Source organism: Peromyscus eremicus, chromosome 1 (genome assembly GCF_949786415.1).
Source record: "Peromyscus eremicus chromosome 1, PerEre_H2_v1, whole genome shotgun sequence".
Lineage (NCBI taxonomy): Eukaryota > Metazoa > Chordata > Mammalia > Rodentia > Cricetidae > Peromyscus > Peromyscus eremicus.
In genome coordinates, this window is record NC_081416.1 from 162,952,576 (window position 1) to 162,973,443 (window position 20,868).

Below are 20,868 nucleotides of genomic sequence, written 5' to 3' on the forward strand. Positions count from 1 at the left end.
CAAATGCGTTTTCCCGAGTTGCACAGAAGGCTAGTTCTTGCTGCAGCTGCCTCGGAAGACTCACAGTGTTTCTTTGGAAATGTGTCATGCGAAGCTAGCAAGCCCATCTGTGTGCACATTTCAGAGTGTGTATGTCACCGCCTGTGTCTCCCCACAGGATGGATTTCTCCTGAACCCTGGTCAGGCTGAGCTGCATGGCTGGGATGGGTTGCTTGTGAGACTAGCCACTAAGGCCAGTCACACCTTTGGTGGGCAGACACCCATGCATGCCTGCTCAGACTGTAAGCGGATGCTAGAAACATAAGCATGGGGCCCTGGATGGAGCCAGGAATGTTTTTGGAGGCTTCTGATGACTGCTGAATGCATGCATAGGTTACAATGGAGGCAGGCAATCTAGTTAGAAGGGTTACATTGAACCCAAGGTCTCAGACATACTAAGCAAACACTCTTCCACTGGGCTATAGTCCAAGCTCCTCACTGGGAGATTCTACTAAACAAGGGCTCTACTCTTGAGCAACACCCCCAGCTGCTCACAGGACAGGATTCTAGGTAGGGGCTTTACTTCTGAGCAACGTCCCCAGGTCCTCACTGGAGGATTCTAGGCAGTTGCTGTACTGCTGAGCTACACACCCAGCCCTCTTTTTATTTTGAGACAGGGTCTCACTAATCTACAGAGACTGGCCTTGAACTCATTCATAGCCCAGGCTGGCCTAAAACTTGTTCTCCTCCCTCACCATCCAGAGTGACTGGGATGAGAGACCTCTGCCCTCAGGCCTGGCAGCAGTCGGTCTTTCCGTTGGAGGCTGTGTTTATTTTGTGTAACTGGTTGGGGGGAAAGGAGGACAATAGCAATGGGTGAGACCTCCAAGCCAGCCGTCTGTAGATCAGGACCCCATCCGAGGGATTGAATCTCCATTGGCCTCAGTTGTTCTGTGAAATGGGAATAACATGATTGCACTCATCCCTATGCCAAAGTGAGGATTCCACGAGAAGATGTCTTCAAAGCTCTTAACTCATTACATTGGTAATGGTGAGCAGCGATTATCATTAGCTGCTGTTAACATTGCAAAACCCGATGCTTCCTGCCCATAAGTAGTTGTTAGCACCTACCTGGTGCCAGGGCTTGATGCACATTTTCTGGTTTCTCAGACTACATCCCTGAGGAGGTAATTCCATTGTATTTTGCTGGACATCAGGATTTGGGATGCTTCAAGTCTCAAGGGAACTAGGGCAGGATTCGAATCTAGTGCCTGTGACTCTACTTCAGACCTGAGACCTCCTGTGGCCAGCTTTTCCTTCTTGCCTGCTCAGCTGCAAACCCTGATGCCCTGTTCTCTGGAGGACGGAGTATTTGTGGCCTGGGACTTGTGAGTCCTAGCCTTCTGGGTCCCTCAGGTGGCCTCGAATTGGGTGGAACCGTGCAGCCAGAGTCCAGGGAGGTGCACACCGCGGGCATAGCGATTTTGGCTTTTGGGTTGGCAGGGAGGGGGAGAGCGGCGGGGGGAGGAGCCGAGGAGCTGCGACAGGGGCGGGGAGGAGCCAGGCGGCACCGCGGCGGGCGGGCGCGCGCGCTGGGCTGCAGCAACCGCGGCTCCGGTGAGTCCGCCCCTCCCCCTCCCCCGCCCCCGCCCTAGCCTCATCCCAAGGGGGCGGCCCCGAAGAGGTCGGTGCAAAAAGGGGCGCATCTGGGACTGGGGAGTTGGAGTCTGCAGTGCCAGCTGGACGCCCCGGGGGAGGGGCACGTGGCCCTGGAAAAAAGGTGATCCTGAACCCAAATACCTGGGTGCACTCCACCCCTCGCCCACCCATCCCCATGGCCTTGGGATCAGTGACCCATCCCATGGCCCCTAAGGATTAGAGCCACGTGACCCCTCGAGGTCCTGGACCCCGTTCACCTCTCCTGCAGCGTCTCGGGACTCTGACATTTTAACCCTTCCAACACCCTCCTCTCAAAAAAAAAAAAAAAAAAACAAAAAACAAAAAAAAAAAACTCATCTTCTGCAGCCCAGAGATACATTAAAGACTTCAACTCCCAGCAGCCCATGCAGCTCCGGTGCGATGAAGCCGCAGTAGCACTAGCAGCAAGACCTAATGGGAGTTGTAGTCCCTAGGCGTTTAACACGCTACTGGGGGCCAGGAGGTGGGAGGGGGCGGCTGGACCTCTCTGGGGTCACCTGGGGTCGCGCAGCTACTTCAAGTAGGGCAAGATGCAAAGCTTGGGCTGATTTTTTTCTCTTCCTGGCTTGGGTCCCCAGATTAGACACCCTTCTTTCCACCTGGCAAGCGTGGGGACCGGTCCGCAGCGGCTAGACTCGTCCACCCTGCAACCCCCATGGGCTACCGCCCTCCGCCACCTCGGCTGCCACCCAGGACAAGGCAGGGTTAAGCACAGGTGAGTCTGACCCTGGCCGAATGGGAGTCTTCCTCAGCAGCCCCCCTTCACCTGACTCTGTCTGGCTCTTGGTCTTTCCTTCCGGGCCCCCTTTCCCATGTCTGATGTCTAGCCCCAAACCTTGTTGTCTTCTCTCCTCTCCCACCTCCATCTCTCGATCCTGTTCTCTTTTTTCTGACCATGTGTCTGTCTGTCTATGCGCCCAACTCTCTTCTCTCGCCTTGTGTCTGAGGTCTCCAGCCATTGTCTGGCAGTTGGACCAGGGATCCAGCATCTTCTCTCTCTTCTGAGCTACCTGTCTCTCTTTGGAAGGTATTTCTGCCCACACTCCTGCTCGCTCTCTCTCTCTCTCTCTCTCTCTCTCTCTCTCTCTCTCTCTCCCCCCCCCTCCCTCTCTGCACCATGTCTTGGATATAATGAAGTACATGCCATTCCCAACCTGAACGTGCTCCACGTTCTGTGTGCATCATTCCCTGGCTACTGGACTTCATTCACTTAGCCCTCTCTCTTATCTTCCCTTCCCTCAAGTTGAGGTTTCTGCCCCCCCCCCCCCGTTTCTCTCACTCTTTCTCTTTCCTCCAACCCTCCAGCAGCTTCCCACCCTGAGCCTCCCACCAAAGCTGTTCCACCTGCCCCCAGTGCTTTTACCTGCCCCAGCCAAGCTGTCCACTGTGGATGGCTGCCTCCACCTTCCACTTTGGGTCAGAGTGCCTGCCCTGACTTCCTTCCTTGTGGTCCCCGGGGGCATGTTCCTTTAGTCTGACAGTACCCACCTTTTGCTGAGGCTCTGTTGATCTGTTTGCTCCTTGATGCTTCTCATTGGATGATGATCCCAAGAAGTGTCCTTAGCACCTATGTGTCGTTTTCATCCTCTAATCCTGGCCCTGAGCTGCCCCCGTCTGACCTCTGCCCTTTACCGGTCCTTCTCCCAATAGCTTTCTTTCCTTATCCCTGCGACTGTTCCTGCCCCCATCTGCACCTCTCCCACCCCACTCTTAAGTGTAGGACCACGTGGCCATTATGTCTGGGGACTATGAAGATGACCTCTGTCGGCGGGCCCTCATCCTGGTCTCAGACCTCTGTGCCCGGATCCGAGATGCTGATACCAACGACAGGTGCCAGGAGTTCAACGAACTGCGAATCAGAGGCTATCCCCGGGGTCCGGATGCAGGTCAGAACCCCAGCTGTCCCAACCGGCCACTGCTTTCTACCGAGCTCCACAGCAGCAAAGACTCTGGGAAGGTCAGAGCAGGGGCTGTTCAACTTTCCATGGCCTATGGATAGCCCCACCGAGAGTCTTGCCTGCTGATGCTGCTTTGTCTAAACCACTGAACTGGGAGAAATAGCTGTGTGTTTGGTCCATCTAACTCCTGACCTTGGAGTTGGAGACTTCCTCCTTCCTAACTATGGCCACCAAATATCTCCTTCAGAAATCATGAATCTTTTTATTTCCCTCTGTTTTTTTAGGTGAGGAGAGGGTTGAGATGATATCAGATAGGGCCTTATGGAGTCCAGGTTGGTCTTAAACTTCAAACAGTCCTCCTGCCTCAGTCTCCCAGGTGCTGGGATTCCAGATGTGAACCACCATACCCAGCTCTGAGAGAATTAATCATGCCCAAAAGCTACAGACTAAACCAGCCAAAAGCAGGGGGGCTGGTGAGGGGGCGGGGAGGGGTGCAGAGTTCAGGAGACATCAGGAATGACTGTCCAGTGTTCCCTCCCTTTGAGGTCACAGGTCACTTTTAATTCTCCCATTGTATGTGACACATTACCCACCAGAGAAGCTCCCCAAAACCTTAGTACTTAGGGGTTTTGTTTGAGTTTGTTTGGTCATGTGATATATTCATTAATTTTTGCGTCGCTGTGGCCAACTTCCTGGTGGAAACGAAGAAGGAAAGATTTGCTTAGCTCATGGGTTTGGAGGTGTAACTCCACCGAGTGGAGAAGGCAGTGGGGCACAGCACGGGCATCATGGCTGGCAGGAAGCAGAGGATCCCGGGGATGCTGGTGCTAGTTTTTTCTTTTATTGCATTTGGACCTCTAGCCCACAAGCCAGTGCTGGCTACGTTAGGGTGGGTCTTCCCCCTCCAAGAATCCTCTCTGGAAATGCCCTCACATATGCAGAGGTGTGCTTCAGGCTCTTAGGCTTTTGCTGCTGGTGTGTGTGTGTGTGTGTGTGTGTGTGTGTGTGTGTGTGTGTGTGATCGTACATGTACACGAGTGCATTTGGAAGTCAGAGAACTCTTTAGGAGCCTTCCACTTTTTTAATTTCTATTTTATGTGTCTATATACTTTACTTGCATGTATGTCTGTGCACCACACACCTACTGGTGCCCACAGAGGCCAAAAGAGCCTGTCAGATCCCCTGAAACTGGAGTTACAGATGGTCGTGAGTACCATGTTGGTACTAGGAATTAAACCCAGGTCTTCTGCAAGATTAGCAAGTGTTCTTAACTGCTGAAACATACCTTTTAATTTTTTGAGACAGCGTCTCTCATCAGCCTTGAACTCACCGAGCAGGCTAGGCTGAGTGGCCAGTGAGCCCCAGAGATCTGCGTGTCTGTGTCTGTGGGCGCTGGGATGACAGGTGTGCACCACCATGCCTGGCTGGTGTTACATGGGCTCTGGAGAGCGAACTGAGGCCCTTGTGCCTGTAGGACAGACACTTCGCTGACTGAGTCACCTCCCCAGCACCTTGTTGTTCTGCATGTTGATAGAGCGTCTCACTCTGTAACCCAGACTGGCCTGGAACTCACTATGTAGCCCAGGCTGGCCTTAAACTCAGAGCAATCCTCCTATCTCAGCCCCCTAGGTGCTGAGATGACAGACATGGGCCACCCACACCTAGCTCCTAGGTGATTCTAAACCTAGCCAACTTGACAGTGAAGAGCCACCATCCCAGGTAGATGTGGTGGGCTGTCTGTGTGGCCAGCAACCCTTCATCTTTAGCCTTTCCAGAGTGTGAGCTGACGGCCCATAGCTCCCAACATAATTTAGCACTGCCATCAACTGCCCAGCATGGCTCAAGACAGCAAGGAGGACATCTCAAGAGTTTAGAGCTCTCTAGGGGCTGATCAGGCTTGGGCAGAGTGTGTTGTCTGTTCTAGGTACATAGCTGCCTTGGCCTTCCACTCCCTGTGCTGAGCAGACAGGCATGGGGAGCTGGAGAGGCCTGAAGGATCCAGAGTTCTCTGGGATGAGGATCCTGTACTGGCAATGTTAGAAGCATCTGGCTAGTTTCCTCTATGACCCTGATGGCCTGATGCCTTCCATGTACAAAAGTTGCTAAAATCCTGGACTCTGGTTTCCAGTAGTATTTAGGACTCTCAGTGGGGTGGGGTGACCACTTGGACAGGAGCACCCTAAGGGAGGTGGCAGGACACCAATGCCTGGCACATGTTCCTGAGACTCCCCTCTTTCTCACAGCCTCGGTCTTCTCGGCTGGGAGATGGAATATATCACATGTAGGTTACACAGTAGCATGAGGATTAATGTTACACCCTGCTTTTGCTTCGCCAAGTGATCTAGAACTAGGAGGTGTTTCCTTTTTCTGGAGTGTTCCTTAAACACAGCAATTACTGTTTTTAATTTAATTTAATCCAGGTGGCAATGGCTGAGCTACCTGCCCCCACCCACCATGGTTCTCCATATAGATAGAGCAAAGTCTCGTCCTTATTCTACCTCCAACCCCAGGAGTCACCTCCAAAATAAATCCTCACAGCCTGGAGAGTTACATCCCTGAAACCCCACTCCTGGTATCAATTACTAAAGGATCCACAAAACCTCACTCCTAGTACTAATTACTGAGAGTGCCACAAAACATTGGCTGTAAGAAATGGGCCATGCTGGGCTTTCTCAGCAAAACATGGCAGCGTGTTAAGGGCATTCAGAAGGTATCAATTAGTGTGTATATCATGTGACAGCAGTCATGAGACTGATTATTTGAATAAGGAAGTCTCTCTAGGGCCGCTGTTCATCAAGCAGTACTGAGATGTGATAGTAAGAACATAGGTTTTGAAGTATGGCATGTGTGTGTGTGTGTGTGTGTGTGTGTGTGTGTGTGTGTGTATGTGTGTGTGTATGTGTGTGTGCCCACTTGCACAGTAGGCCAGAGGTCAATCACAGATGTTATTTCTCAGGCACTGTCCACCTTGTCTTTTGAAACAGACTCACTCATTCACCAAGCAGGCTAGGCTGACTGGCCAGCAAGCTCCTAAAGATGCACCTTACCCTGCCTCCCCCGTGCTGGGATCACAAGCACATGCCACCCTGCCCGGCCTTTCTGGGCAGGCACTGGGAATCAAACTCAGCTGTCACACTTGTGCAGCAAGGACTTCACTCACTGAGTATCTCCCCAGTCCCCATGGATCACATCCTGTCTGGACCTCCACTTCCTGTTGTCAAAACTGGACTGATTATGTCGTCGGTCTCCCAGGGTGCCCTGGGGTGTCAGTTCTATTGTCACATCTCAACAAATATTGCTGTTGTACTCTGTCGTTTGCCTTCATTACTGTCCACTGCAGCAAAGGGCAGCGTCGACTCATTTCCAGGGACAGACAGCAAAGTTTTTCCTAGATGGTCTCCAAACTTTTTGGGGTCTTGTCCTTCAGAAGTTTGCTATGCAGAGAAGCAACATGAGCTATTGGTGGAGAGAACAAACCCTGGAGACAGTCTCTGGGATTTTCATCTCCAATCTGTCACCTGCTGCCTACAGAATTTTACAGAATGCCTCTGTAAAGCAACCACTGTATAGCTGTGTGACCACAGATGAAGCATAGAGTTCAAACTCAGTCACACTGGGAAGATACTCAGGATAGTACATGCCAGATATTCTTGGGACAGCACTGACCCCTCATGACCCCTGACCTCTCTCTTCACTCTTTCCAGACATTTCTGTGAGCCTGCTGTCAGTCATCGTGACGTTCTGTGGCATCGTCCTCTTGGGTGTCTCTCTCTTCGTGTCCTGGAAGTTGTGCTGGGTGCCCTGGAGGGACAAAGGGGGCTCAGCAGTGGGTGGTGGCCCCCTGCGCAAAGACCTAGCCCCTGGGGTTGGGCTGGCAGGCCTAGTAGGAGGTGGTGGGCACCACCTGGGAGCCAGCCTAGGTGGCCATCCCCTGCTGGGTGGCCCACACCATCATGCACACACAGCCCACCACCCACCCTTTGCCGAGCTGCTGGAGCCAGGTGGTCTCGGGGGTGCCGAGCCTCCAGAACCTTCCTACCTGGACATGGACTCATATCCAGAGGCTGCTGTGGCCTCTGTGGTAGCCGCTGGGGTCAAACCAAGCCAGACATCCCCAGAGCTGCCTTCTGAGGGTGGGACGGGCTCTGGGCTGCTCCTGCTGCCTCCCAGTGGTGGGGGCTTGCCCAGTGCCCAGTCTCATCAGCAGGTCACAAGTCTCGCACCTACCACCAGGTGAGAAATGGTGTTGGGCTGGGGCCTTCAGCGTGAGACTTTGCTTCTCTTCTCTGTCTTGTTCGTATCCTTGGCTCTCCTGAGATCAGGGTCAGGACAGGTAGTGGGGTATTGACTCCTGAGTCCTAGGGAGGATGCGACTGAGGTCTAGACTCCTGGACTAAGAGGAAAGGAGCAGGCCTGGCCTTGGATTCCTGGGCCCAGATACAGAAGCAGCCTGGAGACAAGAATCCAGGTTTAGAAGCTAGCTACGTGTTATCCCAGCCATTTCATGGGCTGAGACAGAAGGATCTAAAATTTGAGGTTAGCCTGGGCACTTAGCGAAACCTGTTTTGTTTTGTTTTGTTTTGTTTTTGTTTTTGTTTTTTCGAGACAAGGTTTCTCTGTGTAGTTTTGGTGCCTGTCCTGGATCTCACTCTGTAGCCCAGGCTGGCCTCAAACTCACAGAGATCCACCTGGCTCTGCCTCCCGTGTGCTGGGACTAAAGACATGCGCCACCACTGCCCGGCGAAACCTAGTTTTAAAATTAAAAAAAGAAAAATGAAAGCTAGGATGTATCTCAGTGGGAGAGCACCTGCCTAGAATTCCCCAGTAAAGGAGTTGGGGTGTGGCTGAGTGATCCCTCAGTGAGGTGCAATGGTGTGGTTCTGCAGAAGAGCTCTGGCCTAGCTTACAGAAAGCCCTAGGTTCAGTCTCTGGGGGACAGGGGGGTGTCGTTTCTGAGGTGTAGGCAATTATTGATCCCATTCAGTGTAAGCTGTGATTAGTAACCTGGACCCAGTGTTCACCTGACCATTCTCATTCTTCCTCATTCTGTGCATGTAAGCTTAGGGTCTGGTAGGAGCTGGGCCTGAGATGCATGCTGTGGCCCAGGCCTCCACCCTCAGGGCTCTGACAGTCCAAGGGGTACAAGCTAGGAAGACAGGAAAGCAGCTCTGGGCACTGCCAAGAGCCCCAAGGAGATCCCAGCCCATGCTTGGAGGAAGCTGAGAGTTTCCTGGAGGTGGAGGTACCTTGACAGACATTCACACGGTCGGGGAGCTAAGACAGATGTGCAGGTGGGTGTGTACGCAGTCATTTCAGGCAGGAGAAAGCGGGAACAGAAGAGACCAAGTTCTCCGCGGGCAAAGCCTGGGATGTGAAGCTGCAGACACCAGCCCATTCAAGGCTAGAAGTGGCAGGTGTAAGGCTGTGTCCTGAGGGCACTGAAGAGCCACAGAAGGGATGTGAGCCAAGGGGGAAAGGTGCCAACTCTTGAGCCATCTACGGGGCGGGGAGAAATGCAGGCCAGCAGCCCAGGCAGGCAGAGGACAGGTTCAGCTAAGAACAAGCCATGGCGACAGAGAGCAGTGCCAGGCTAGGGAGGTGGGAGGTCAGCGGAAGGTGACTTTGAGGATCTGGGTGGGGTATCGGAATGAAGAAGTCATTCTGGCCACCAACTGGAGTCCTGATGACCTTCAGCTCTGGCCGGAGCTAGTTTAGAAATGTGGTAACCCCCTGCTGTAGATGGGGAAACTGAGCCCCAGGAAGCACAAGTGTCTTATCCAGTTGAGGACAGGATTACCCTTGGCTGGGAATCAGCTGGAATCAGATCTGAACCTCACCTTCATCTCCTCCTGGCACACAGGTACCCAGCCCTGCCCCGGCCCCTCACCCAGCAGACTCTGACCACCCAAGCAGACCCGAGCAGCGAGGAGCGACCCCCCGCCCTGCCCTTACCCTTGCCGGGCGGTGAAGAGAAAGCCAAGCTCATCGGTCAGATCAAGCCAGAGCTGTACCAGGGCACCGGACCTGGTGGCCGGCGAGGCGGCGGGGGCTCTGGGGAGGCAGGGGCACCCTGTGGCCGCATCAGTTTTGCCCTGCGGTATCTCTATGGTTCTGACCAGCTTGTGGTGCGGATCCTGCAGGCCCTGGACCTCCCAGCGAAGGACTCCAATGGGTTCTCAGACCCCTATGTCAAGATCTACCTGCTGCCTGATCGCAAAAAGAAATTCCAGACCAAGGTCAGGGCAAGGAGGAAGGGTTCACAGTGTGTGGGGGATCCACCAGATTTGAGGAAGGGAGCTAGGGAGGACCCCTGGGTCTGAGGGAGGAGGGCTGAGGTCAGGATCCCTGGGTCTGCAGGAGGAGGGTAAGGGCCTGGACCCCTGGGTCTGAGGGAGGAGGCTGGGACAGGATGCTTGGGGTAGACATGGAGCACATGATTCTAGGAACAAGGCCAGTGTACATCCTGCCTGTCTCTGCCTCCATCCCCAGGTGCACAGGAAGACGCTGAACCCTGTCTTCAACGAGACGTTTCAGTTCTCGGTTCCCCTGGCTGAGCTGGCCCAGCGCAAGCTGCATTTCAGCGTCTATGACTTTGACCGCTTCTCGCGGCACGATCTCATTGGCCAGGTGGTTTTGGACAACCTGCTGGAACTGGCTGAGCAGCCGCCGGACCGCCCGCTCTGGAGGGACATCCTGGAGGGTGGCTCGGTCAGTGGCTGCATCCACAGTGGGCCCCTGCACTGACTCTTCCCCTCTGTACCCTCAGGCCCCCCGCTGTCACTCTCCTCACCCTGGGACTCACTGCCTCCTCACTTCCAAACCTGAGTGTTATAGGCATTATTTTGCAGGGAATATTGCAGACACAGAAGCTAGATGGTAGAGGGACTTGGGGGGGATGTCTCTGCCCTCCCCAACTTTATGAAATACTATTGTCAGGCCCTGGGCCTAGATTCCCACCTGAATATCTCAGGACTTCTCAATGCATCCCTGTGACTTTCTGCCCTCTGGCCCAGATGTCAACTCATCCCAACATCCTCTTGTTCATTTCCAGACTTCCAGGTACTCAGACCCTCTCTGAGGGTCTTAATTCTTCAAACCCTTTCATATTCTTCCCTTCTGTCTTTTTGGGGTTCCTTGGGAATCCTGCCACCTGGGTCTTCTGACATCTTATGTAGTGGGTTCCTTCCACTTTTCCCAGCATCAGATCCAAGAGTCCACAGCCCTGATCCCCTGATTTTATGACTTCTGCTGTGAGGCCGTTCGCTCCTCTGCAGCCCCAATGCCATGCCCAGGCCTGGCTGAGTGTTCTGGCCCTTGGGTCCTCAGACCTCACACCCAACCCCAATTCCTAGCCACAATTCCTACAAGTTTGGGGAAGCTAGGGGCTGAGGGGTGAGAGAAGAATATCCTCCTATGAGGAAAAGGGCAGTTCTGAGACCCAGTGTCCTCAGCTGTCAGGGATGTGGTTGAAGCAGGTGCTGGCAGCTCTTCCATAGGGAGCTCTCCATGGTCAGCTTGCTTGTCTTCAGGCCCCGTCTCCAGGACCTGGGAACTCACGTTCACCCTGCTGCCAGCTGAGGTGCCTCACATGAGGGAGGGCCTCACTCTGCCTCCACCGTGTCTGGCCCAACCTCCTGCTTCTTACCCATCATCACCCGAGGGCTTCACTCCTCCACTCACCAGAATGGGGAGGGAGAAGGGGACAGAGCTCTAGAGAGAACCAAGTGCCAAGCTGGGAGCAGATGATCAGTCAGAGGGGACAGGGTTGGTAGCTGGAGGCCATAAGGAGAAAAGACAGAGCCCCACACAGAGCCTCCTGGCCTGTATTGCTCAAGGACGGGAAGATTCCTGCAGAGCACAGGAGACACCCGAAGAGCAGAAGGAAGCTTCTGGGGAGGCCAGTTGCTCCTTTCAGGACACTTCGCAATGAAGCGGTGGCCGGAGCACCGTGGACCCGTGCCCAGGGCCTCCAGCCTCTGACCCACACTGACTCAGGCCCTGCTCAGGCTCTCACTGCTGTCAAGGCTTTTGCCCAGGCTCTTCTTTCTGCCCGTGAAACCCTTCCCTCCCCGCTTGGTTTCATCCCCGACCCTTCAAAGCCTTAGCGCTGTCATCTTGTCTCACCAGCCCCTGTGGTCCCCTGACACTGGGCCCTGGTCCTCTGGTGACTTATACCTGCCATGATTGCCCCTCTTCTCTCTAGGTCTCTATCTCAGTCTCCAACTGCCTCTCTATTTTGGTCTTTGTCTCTCCTGCCACCACCCCCAGGTTGGCCGGTCTGAGTGTCTGTCTGTCTGTCTCTCTCTCTGTCTCTCAGTTTCTGTCTCTCTCTTGTCAATTCCCTCTCCCCCTTTCCCTGGTCTCTGTGTCCCGCCCTCTTCTCTACAGAACAAAACAGGCTTTGATGGGAGTGAACAGCTGTGGCAGGGAAGCTGTGGGGCCTTGGCCCAGAGTCAGACTGTTCAGTGCATGGGAACCTAACAGTGGGTGAAAGAGGAGTCAGGATGGAGAGAGCCGCGAGGAGAGAGAGTCACAGGCCGCCCTCTGTCCCCACTGCAGGAAAAGGCAGATCTTGGGGAGCTCAACTTCTCACTCTGCTACCTCCCCACGGCTGGGCGCCTCACCGTGACCATCATCAAAGCCTCTAACCTCAAAGCAATGGACCTCACTGGTTTCTCAGGTGTGTCCGGGTTGAGGCCCGAGGAAGAAGGATAGGGTCTGAGACCAGAGGGCTCAGGCCCGGACCCCTGGGCCTGAGGGCAGAGGCCTCTGCTCAGTCTCCTGGCTTCTCTGCGCAGACCCCTATGTGAAGGCCTCTCTGATCAGTGAGGGGCGACGTCTGAAGAAACGGAAGACCTCCATTAAGAAGAACACGCTGAACCCCACATATAATGAGGCCCTGGTGTTCGACGTGGCTCCTGAGAGTGTGGAGAGTGTGGGACTCAGCATCGCAGTGGTGGACTATGACTGGTGAGAGGCACCAGTGAGGCGGGGCAAGCTGGGGTGGGACGTGGCCGGCTCCCTCCTCTGACCTTTGCGGTAATCACTTCCCCAATCCCCAGCATCGGCCACAACGAGGTGATCGGTGTGTGTCGCGTGGGTCCAGAGGCTGCGGACCCACATGGCAGAGAGCACTGGGCAGAGATGCTGGCTAACCCTCGCAAGCCTGTGGAGCACTGGCACCAGCTAGTGGAGGTGAGTTGAGGCTGCCGCTGTCATGCATGGGCACTGGGGGCTCAGTGAGGCCCCCCACTGCCCGTGTCTGACTGCCCGTGGGCTGGAGGCAAGTTGCTCAACCTCTTCCTTCCTGCTTCCTTCGGGGGACACCAGCCTGTGACTAAGAGTGACGGGTGAGGGCTGCCGTGAGGATTCAGTTCTCTGAGTGCTGTGCAGTGGCCAGCTGCTCTTCTTTCCCACATACGCCAAACACAAAATAGAGGAAGAAACTGAGTGATAAAACCTCTTTTTTTTTTCTCTCCCTCAGAGCAAGGTGTGAATATTAGTAGATGGTGGTGTAGCGGGTGAGAACAATTTTTTAATGAATAAGAAAATATCAGGCGGGAGGGCGTAGCTCGGCAACAGAGCACTTTCTTGCCATGTGCAGAAACACAAACCACACAATAAAAACAATAAATCCCAAACACAACACAACAAAATGTCACAGGGCAGTGTCTATTGTAAAGAGCACTGTGTGTCCGTGTCTTGCCCAGGGGCTGTGGTCTGAGTCTTCTGAGGTAGGAGGCCTTCTGCACAGGCCCTGGGAGAACTTCGTGGAATAGAGGGCACTGGGGGGGGGGGGGCTTACAAGGAGGTTCATGTGGGCAAAGTGGAAGGTGACACAGGCTGAGGAGACTGGGCAGCAGTGGCCACGTCTTTAAAAGTGTATTTTATGTGTATTAGTGCTCTGCCTGCTTGTACAGCTGCACACCATGTGTGCGCGGTGCTTGTGGGAGCCGGAAGAGGGCATCAGATCCCCTGGAATAGGACTTACTGTTGTGAACGGCCATGTGGGTGCTGGGAACAGAACTCAGGTCCTCTGGAAGAGCAGCCCGCGCTCTTAACCCTCAGGCCACCTCTCCAATCCCCACCAGTGGCCGCTTTTGTATTAGAAGCTGTGCAACCACCTCTCAGTCTTGCAGAAGCTGATTAAAGTAGTCTCTTGGGCTGGAGAGGCGGTTCAGTTAGTAAAGCGCTTGCTGTGTGAGAGGACTGTGTTTAAATCCCCGAATGCAGGTAAAAGTCGGGCCTGGAGTCATGCCGAAACCCCAGCGGTGAGGAGGCAGAGACAGGAGCCTGGGGCTCACTGGCCAGCCGGCACAGCCTAGTTGATGAGCCCCAGGCCTCAGTGAAAGACTTTGTCTCAAAACACAAAGTGAGGCTGGGGAGACGGTGCAGTGGCTAAGAGCCCTTGCTCTGTAAGCATGAGGACTGGAACCACAGTGCTGAGGGCAGAGGCAGCCGGGTCCTGGAGCTCACTTCCAGCCAGCCTAGCTGAAGTGGGGAGCTTCTGCTTCAGGGAGAGCCCCATCTCAAGGCGAGATGGAGAGAGAGCCTATAGAGGACCCACGTCCTGCTCTGGCCCCTGTATTTATGTGCACAGACATGTAACAGGTGTGGGCACATGCACACACATAAACACATCACACATACAGCACACACAAGTCATGCACATATACACCACCACACAGCAGCAACACATGTATACACCACACATACACACACACACACACACACACACACACACACACAAACACAAACACACATTCACACTCACCTGTGGGTCCACAGAAACTGTCAAATGTGACCATTTTCTCTGCAAAGATGTCCAATTTGAAAATATTGACAAATTTGCTTTCATTGAAGTCAAGAAAGTAAAACTACGGTAAATTATGTTTAGAGTGATGTAGATTTCAGGGCTTTAATTTTGTTTCTTGGTAGTTTTCCATTACTTGGGTATTCTAAGGAAAGATTTACCCTGAATCAGTGTATAAACTGGGTGCCATGCTTACATCTGTAAGACACACCTTGGGAAGACAAGACAAAGAGTTCGTCTTGGGTTCCAAGCCAGCCTGGAGTACAGAGTCAGTTCCAGGTCTGATTGGGCTGTGGAGTGAGGCTGAGTCTAAGGTTAACCCTAACCCTGAGTCAGTTCCTTTCTCCGAACACACACACACAAGCCCCTTTTCCAGTAGGTTGAACAGCCAGGCCCAGAGCTCAGGGTTGACTGAGATCTTGAGAGATGCCCCACTGTGAGGACAGAGGCTGTGAACTCCTGGGTATTCACTTTTCCAATGGTCTTGCTCACTCCACTTCTCTGGAAACTTCCAGGAAGCCACACTGCCAGTGTTAGAAGGCTCAGGGTGCCCTTTGCTGGTGGCAGGCGCAGCCCCTGAGACTCAGCCCATAGTGCTGTGTGTGGCCACAAACTGATGGCCTCCACCTAGACTACCCTGCCCATGGCCTGCTTGTCAGCTCTCTGTGGCTCCGCAGTACCCCAGGACAAAGTTTCAGCCTTCTGAGCCCCGCACCTGTCTTGTAGCCCCTTTGCATAACCTTGCTTTTCTTGTATTTTTAGGGATTTATCTTTTGTGCCTGAGTTTCCACACTGGTAGAATGATGGTGATATCACTTCCCACATCCCCTGGGAACTAAGGAAGACAGCATGTAGATAAGGAGTGGGACAGAAGCTTCCTGCTGGGTAAGGTGGTTGTTCTCTTTCATCCCCAACTCCAGGAGAAGACGCTAACCAGCTTCACGAAAGGCGGCAAAGGACTCTCAGAGAAAGAGAACTCAGAGTGAGGGCAAGATCCAGAGAAGGCAGGTGTGCCTCTGAGCTCTGGCTGAGGGAGGAGGCCGGGCCTGGACCCTGGGTCTAAGGGAGGAGGGCTGGGCCTGGACTCTGGGTCTGAGGGAGGAGGCTGGGCCTGGACCCTGGGTCTGAGGGAGGAGGGCTGGGCCTGGACCCTGGGTCTGAGGGAGGAGGCTGGGCCTGGACTCTGGGTCTGAGGGAGGAGGCTGGGCCTGGACCCTGGGTCTGAGGGAGGAGGCCGGGCCCGGACCCTGGGTCTGAGGGAGGAGGCCGGGCCCGGACCCTGGGTCTGAGGGAGGAGGCTGGGCCTGGACCCTGGGTCTGAGGGAGGAGGCTGGGCCCGGACCCTGGGTCTGAGGGAGGAGGCCGGGCCTGGACTCTGGGTCTGAGGGAGGAGGCCGGGCCCGGACTCTGGGTCTGAGGGAGGAGGCTGGGCCTGGACCCTGGGTCTGAGGGAGGAGGCCGGGCCCGGACTCTGGGTCTGAGGGAGGAGGCCGGCCCGGACTCTGGGTCTGAGGGAGGAGGCTGGGCCTGGACCCTGGGTCTGAGGGAGGAGGCCGGGCCCGGACTCTGGGTCTGAGGGAGGAGGCCGGCCTTCTAACCTCTCCCTCCTTGGAGTTGGTACAGCTGCGGTGGTTACTCCCTAACCTCTCAGCCTCTTCTGTCCCTTCCACTCCTGTTTCTAGGTCTGGTCTAGGCCTGGGATCAGACCAGGTAGCCTCAGGACCCCATCCCTTCCTGCCCGGACTGTGAACTCATCTCCTCGAAGCCATAATGTCCGAGCTGCTGGTGCGGGGCGGCCTGGGCCTGCCCCTCCTTATCCTGGAGGTGTGAGGCTAGGAGGCCGCAGGTCCACCTCCCTGTTTCAGGGTGGGAGGTTCTCAGCCTCCATTGTCTGTCTCTTCTCCCCAGAGTTCCCCCGAGAGGCAAGGGTTGTGCATGTCTGGGGACCCCTGCCCGCATCCCTCTGTCTGACTGTCTGTCTGTCCCTTTGCTGTTGTCTAAGTCTTGCTGTTCTGGCCTGTGACCTCACCGTGAATGTCAACAGACCAATCTTTGATGTCCCCTGAGCAGACACACCCTCCAGCGTCCACCCCTTGTGTCCCCCACCTGCGTCTGGCCGATCCCCCTCTGCTGCTGCTATCATCACCAGAAATAAACACACTCTGTGGGTGTCCTTCCACCTGGGCTTCTGTCTCCCTGGGACCAGGAGGTGTGCTGGAGCATGGGACTGTGTGTGGCTAGGCCACTAAGTGATTTCTTTGAGCCTTAGCCTCTAAATGATATTTTCAGATGAAGTCCAAAACAGAATTTTGAACTATAAGAGATGAAGTGACAGAGATTTCCTGTGCACTTCTCACGAACCTTCCATCCCAGGTAATGTCAGGCACTGAATAGGTGGCCTTCCTCTCTTGCATGCAGGCTGTCTACCGGATATCCTGCAATGACATGCAGGCAGGTACCTCGGACAGGGGCCTCCACATGCAATCATCTTGTCCCTCTAGAGAATTCTAGAACTGCCCAAATCTAGCTGTAACTAACTCTGGGTTGCAGAGCATTCTGGGAAAGTGACCTCTTGTCATGTGGGTTCTCCTCCATGAGGGGGGAAGAAGGGGGGGGGGGCGTTAACAGGACTCGCCCAGGACCCACCAAACCACCTGAGAGAAGATGACTTCTGAGAAGATGAAACGAGGACCATGCCTTCTTAGGCACCCTCATATTTGGGAAAGAGTTTGCGATTGGTCCTGCTTAGGCTGGATGGCCACCTTAAGTCATGTGACTTTAAGTCTGGTAAGTGTGCTGTAGGACACTCCCTATCTCCTCCCTTCACCACCGTTGGTCCAGACACTCTGGAGACCTCAGCCCTTTTTTGTCCCTATGGCAAGTGCATCTCAAATTTATAATTCTTTATCAGGAACAGAGGGGCCATGGATGGATGTTCCTGCAAGAACTGTACATCGAGGGGGGGGGCTCCGTATGTCTGACGTGGCCCCCCATTTGCCCCTTATTCACAACTGCCTTCTCTCACTCGTCCATGAATTCTCCCACTGTGGGAATCTGTGGAGCAGCTGCTCTCTTGGTCTGACAGCCGGGACTTCAAAATGGTGGACTGAGCACACAGGGAAACTATCTTCCAGGACCAGAAGTCAGAAGTCAAGATGTGTTCGGTTGCTTCCTCCCATGATGCTGAGGGAGAGTCCAACCCATGCTTGTCCCGTGGCAACTGATGGAGGTGGGCAAGCCCACCTTGCATAGCGAGCATCCACCACTCCAGTCCAGCTGTCTCCTCACAGCACTGCCCTTTGTCCTCCGTCTGGGTTTGTTTTGTTTGAGACAGGATCTCACACAGCTCAGGACAACCTTGAGTGCCTGATTCTTTAGCCTCTACCTCCTAAGTGCTGGGGTGACAGGTATGCATCACCATGCCCAGTTTTTGTGAAGCTGGAATGGAACCCAGAGCCTCCTGCATGCTGAGCTAGCCCTCCTACTGAACTATTAACCCTTAGCCTCTCTGCTTGTCTGTTAGAAGAACACCTGCTATTAGATGTGGGGACCAGTCTAAAGCCAGGATGATCTTACTTGGAGATCCTTAACTGCATCTGCCAAGGCCCTGGTCTTGGTTCTAATGCTGAGGACATGACCATCTTTTGAGTACTACCATGACACGACTCCTCCCTTGGAGACTCAGTTTATTTTTAAAACTTTATTGTTTTATGTACATGTGTGCAGGTGCCTGTGTGAGGGGGCCAGAGGACAGACTTCAGCAGTTGATTGTCTCCTTCCGCCATATGGGTCTCAGGGAATCAAACCCATCAGGTCATCAGGCTTGGGAGCAAGTGCTTTTACCCATCAACTCATTTCATCCTCCCCTGCCCTCCCCTCCCTTCTCCTTTCTTCTCCCTTTCTCTTCTTTCTTCCTTCCCACTCCTCTCTCCAGGGGTCCCCTCTCCTCTCCTCCCCTCCCCTCCCCTCCCTTCTCTTCTCCTCTCCTCTCCTCCCCTCCCCTCCTCTCTCTCCCAGGCTGACCTTGAACTCATGGTGATTCTCCTGCCTTAGCTTCCCAAGTACTGACATCGTAGCCATGAGCTACCATATCCAGGCCAGAGACCTTTTGAAGATGAACCAGCATTCCATTATCTGCTAATGTACAACCTTTTGTTCATCTAGTCATCTAATACTTTGTTGTGTTGCACTTTTGCAGCTGGAGACTGAACCCAGGGCTCTGTGGGCTCTGTGCATGCTAGCAAAGCCCTCCATATCCTCAGTGCTGCTCACTCATCAGTTGAAAGACTCTTAAATTACTTCCTCTCACCTTTTAGCTTCTGTGAATAATGGAACATGGGTGCAGAAGTATCTCTGAAAAAAATCAGAGTTGGACATGGTGGTGCACACTGTATCCCAGTACTTGGGGAGGCTGAGGCAGGAAGAGCCTGGGCTACATAATAAGTTGAAGCCAGCATGAAGTACACGAGATGCTGTCTCAGAAAAAACAACCTATATATTTTATTATACTTAGGCCTAACCTCATGAAGGTTGTCTGAAAACTAACAAACTTATGGTGCTGGAGAGACGGGTCACTGGTTAAAAGTGCTTGCTGCTCTCACAGAGGGTCTGACTTTGGTTTCCAGTATCTCTGTCAGGCAGCCCACAACCACCTGCAACTCCAGCTCCAGGGGACCTGATGCCCTCTTCTGGACTCTGTGGGCATCTGCATTCATATGCACATTCATAAATCTTCAAAAAATATCTCTGGCTCCCCAAATTTAGCCACCTAACAGAAGGCATCCCTGTACTGAACACTGAGATCCATTTCTAGGCTACGCCCTGAAGCTAAGTGTGATCAAAAACTCTGATTGAATAGGCCTGACACATGCATCTCTGGTAGAGCATACCCAAAGCATGTGGATTTGGGATGAGAAGGGATGATATGAAAATCATGAATTAAAAAAGGGCCAGGGAGATGGTTCAGTGAATAAAGGTACTTGCTGCCAAGCTTGATGACCTGAGTGTGACCAGGGACCCACATGGTGGAAGGAGAGAGCCAGTCCTCGCAACAACAAATCCTCTGACCTCCCCACATGTGCTATGGCACATGCATACCAAGCAAATAAGTGTAATTTTTACAAAGAGAATCGAAATTGTGAAGAAATCTTTGCAAAACACAGCAGGTAAAGGATTCCTGCCAAAATATATAAAAAAAAAACTCTGAAAACTCCAAAGAAAGCAAGAACTCTGACAACCCAGCCAGGCCCATACTTGTTGTCATAGCAGTCAGGTGTTGGAGGGCAGAGGAACAGGAGGGCAGGGCCAACTTCAGCTGTATAGCAAGTCCAAAGTCAGCCTCGGCCACATGAGACCAGACTCAAAAAACCAAACAAAAATAAAAACCTAGATAACTCAATTTACAAATGAACAAAAGGTCTCAACCTTCACTAAAGATGATACACACATGTCAAACAAATGTCAGGTACACTTTTTGTGCCTATGACAAAACGTGATCAGACAAGGGAAGGAAGGTTTGGGTGGGCTCATGGTTACAAAGGTTTCAGCCCATCTTGGTGGGGCAAATCTGCTCTATCACAGAAGCCAGGACGCAGAGAGAGCATGCTTATGTACATACGATGCTCCATCCAAACCCACAGCTCATAGTGACAGTGCCACTCACACCAAGGGGCATGGATCTTTACCTTTAATTAATCCTTTCTGAAGACATCCTCACAGACAATCAAAGGTGTGTTTTATGAATTCCCTAGGTGTGTCTGAATCCAATCAAGTTGACAATCAAAATCGTAAATCATTGTGACTGGGAAACAGCTCAGTGCACAAAGCGCATGCTGGGCAAGCGTGAGGATCAGAGTTCAGATCCCCAACTCCTACATGCACCTGCAGCCTCACATGGCTGGGGAGGGAGAGACAGGAGGACCCCACAACCTCACCTGCCAGCCAGTCTAGCTAAAATGTGGGGCTCAAGATTCAGTAAGAAACCCTGCCCCCCCCCAAAAAAAAGCCAAGGTGGAGATCCAGGTGTGATGGTGCTACACACCTTAATTCCAGCACTCCGATGGCAGAGGCAGGCAGATATCTGTGAGTTCAAGGTCAGCCTGATGACCCGAATTTGATCTCCAGAATCTACATAGTGAAAGGAGAGAACTGACTCCTGCAAATTGTCCTCTGACCTCCACATGTGTGCTGTGGCATGAACACACTCACACATGTACACACACACAATATTAAACATATTAAGTACATAGAAATATGTTCAATACTGTATGTCATCAGCAAATTGCAAATTAAAACAATAAAACCCTCCTGCCACCCAGGAGAATGTAATGCCCAAGGCAACTCTTGTAAAGGAAAGCATTTAATTGGGGGCTTGCTTACAGTTTTTGAGGGCTAGTCCATGATCATCATGGAGGCAAGCAGACAGACATAGCGCTGAAGCAGTAGCTGAGAGCTTTAAATCCTAATCCACAGAGAGCAGAC

At 53.2% G+C, this 20,868-nt stretch overlaps 1 protein-coding gene across 1 annotated transcript; it reads left to right on the forward strand.

Moving 5' to 3' along the window:
• Positions 1 to 2,250: 2,250 nt before the first annotated feature.
• On the forward strand, positions 2,251 to 16,535 carry Syt3 (synaptotagmin 3). Its single transcript, XM_059253424.1, has 10 exons — positions 2,251 to 2,392; positions 3,398 to 3,563; positions 7,280 to 7,808; positions 9,436 to 9,811; positions 10,065 to 10,283; positions 12,135 to 12,255; positions 12,374 to 12,545; positions 12,638 to 12,770; positions 15,309 to 15,396; positions 16,071 to 16,535. Exons 2-9 carry the CDS (start codon positions 3,413 to 3,415, stop codon positions 15,372 to 15,374), a joined length of 1,767 nt encoding a protein of 588 aa, XP_059109407.1. The 5' UTR covers positions 2,251 to 2,392; positions 3,398 to 3,412; the 3' UTR covers positions 15,375 to 15,396; positions 16,071 to 16,535.
• The last annotated feature ends 4,333 nt before the right edge of the window (positions 16,536 to 20,868 follow it).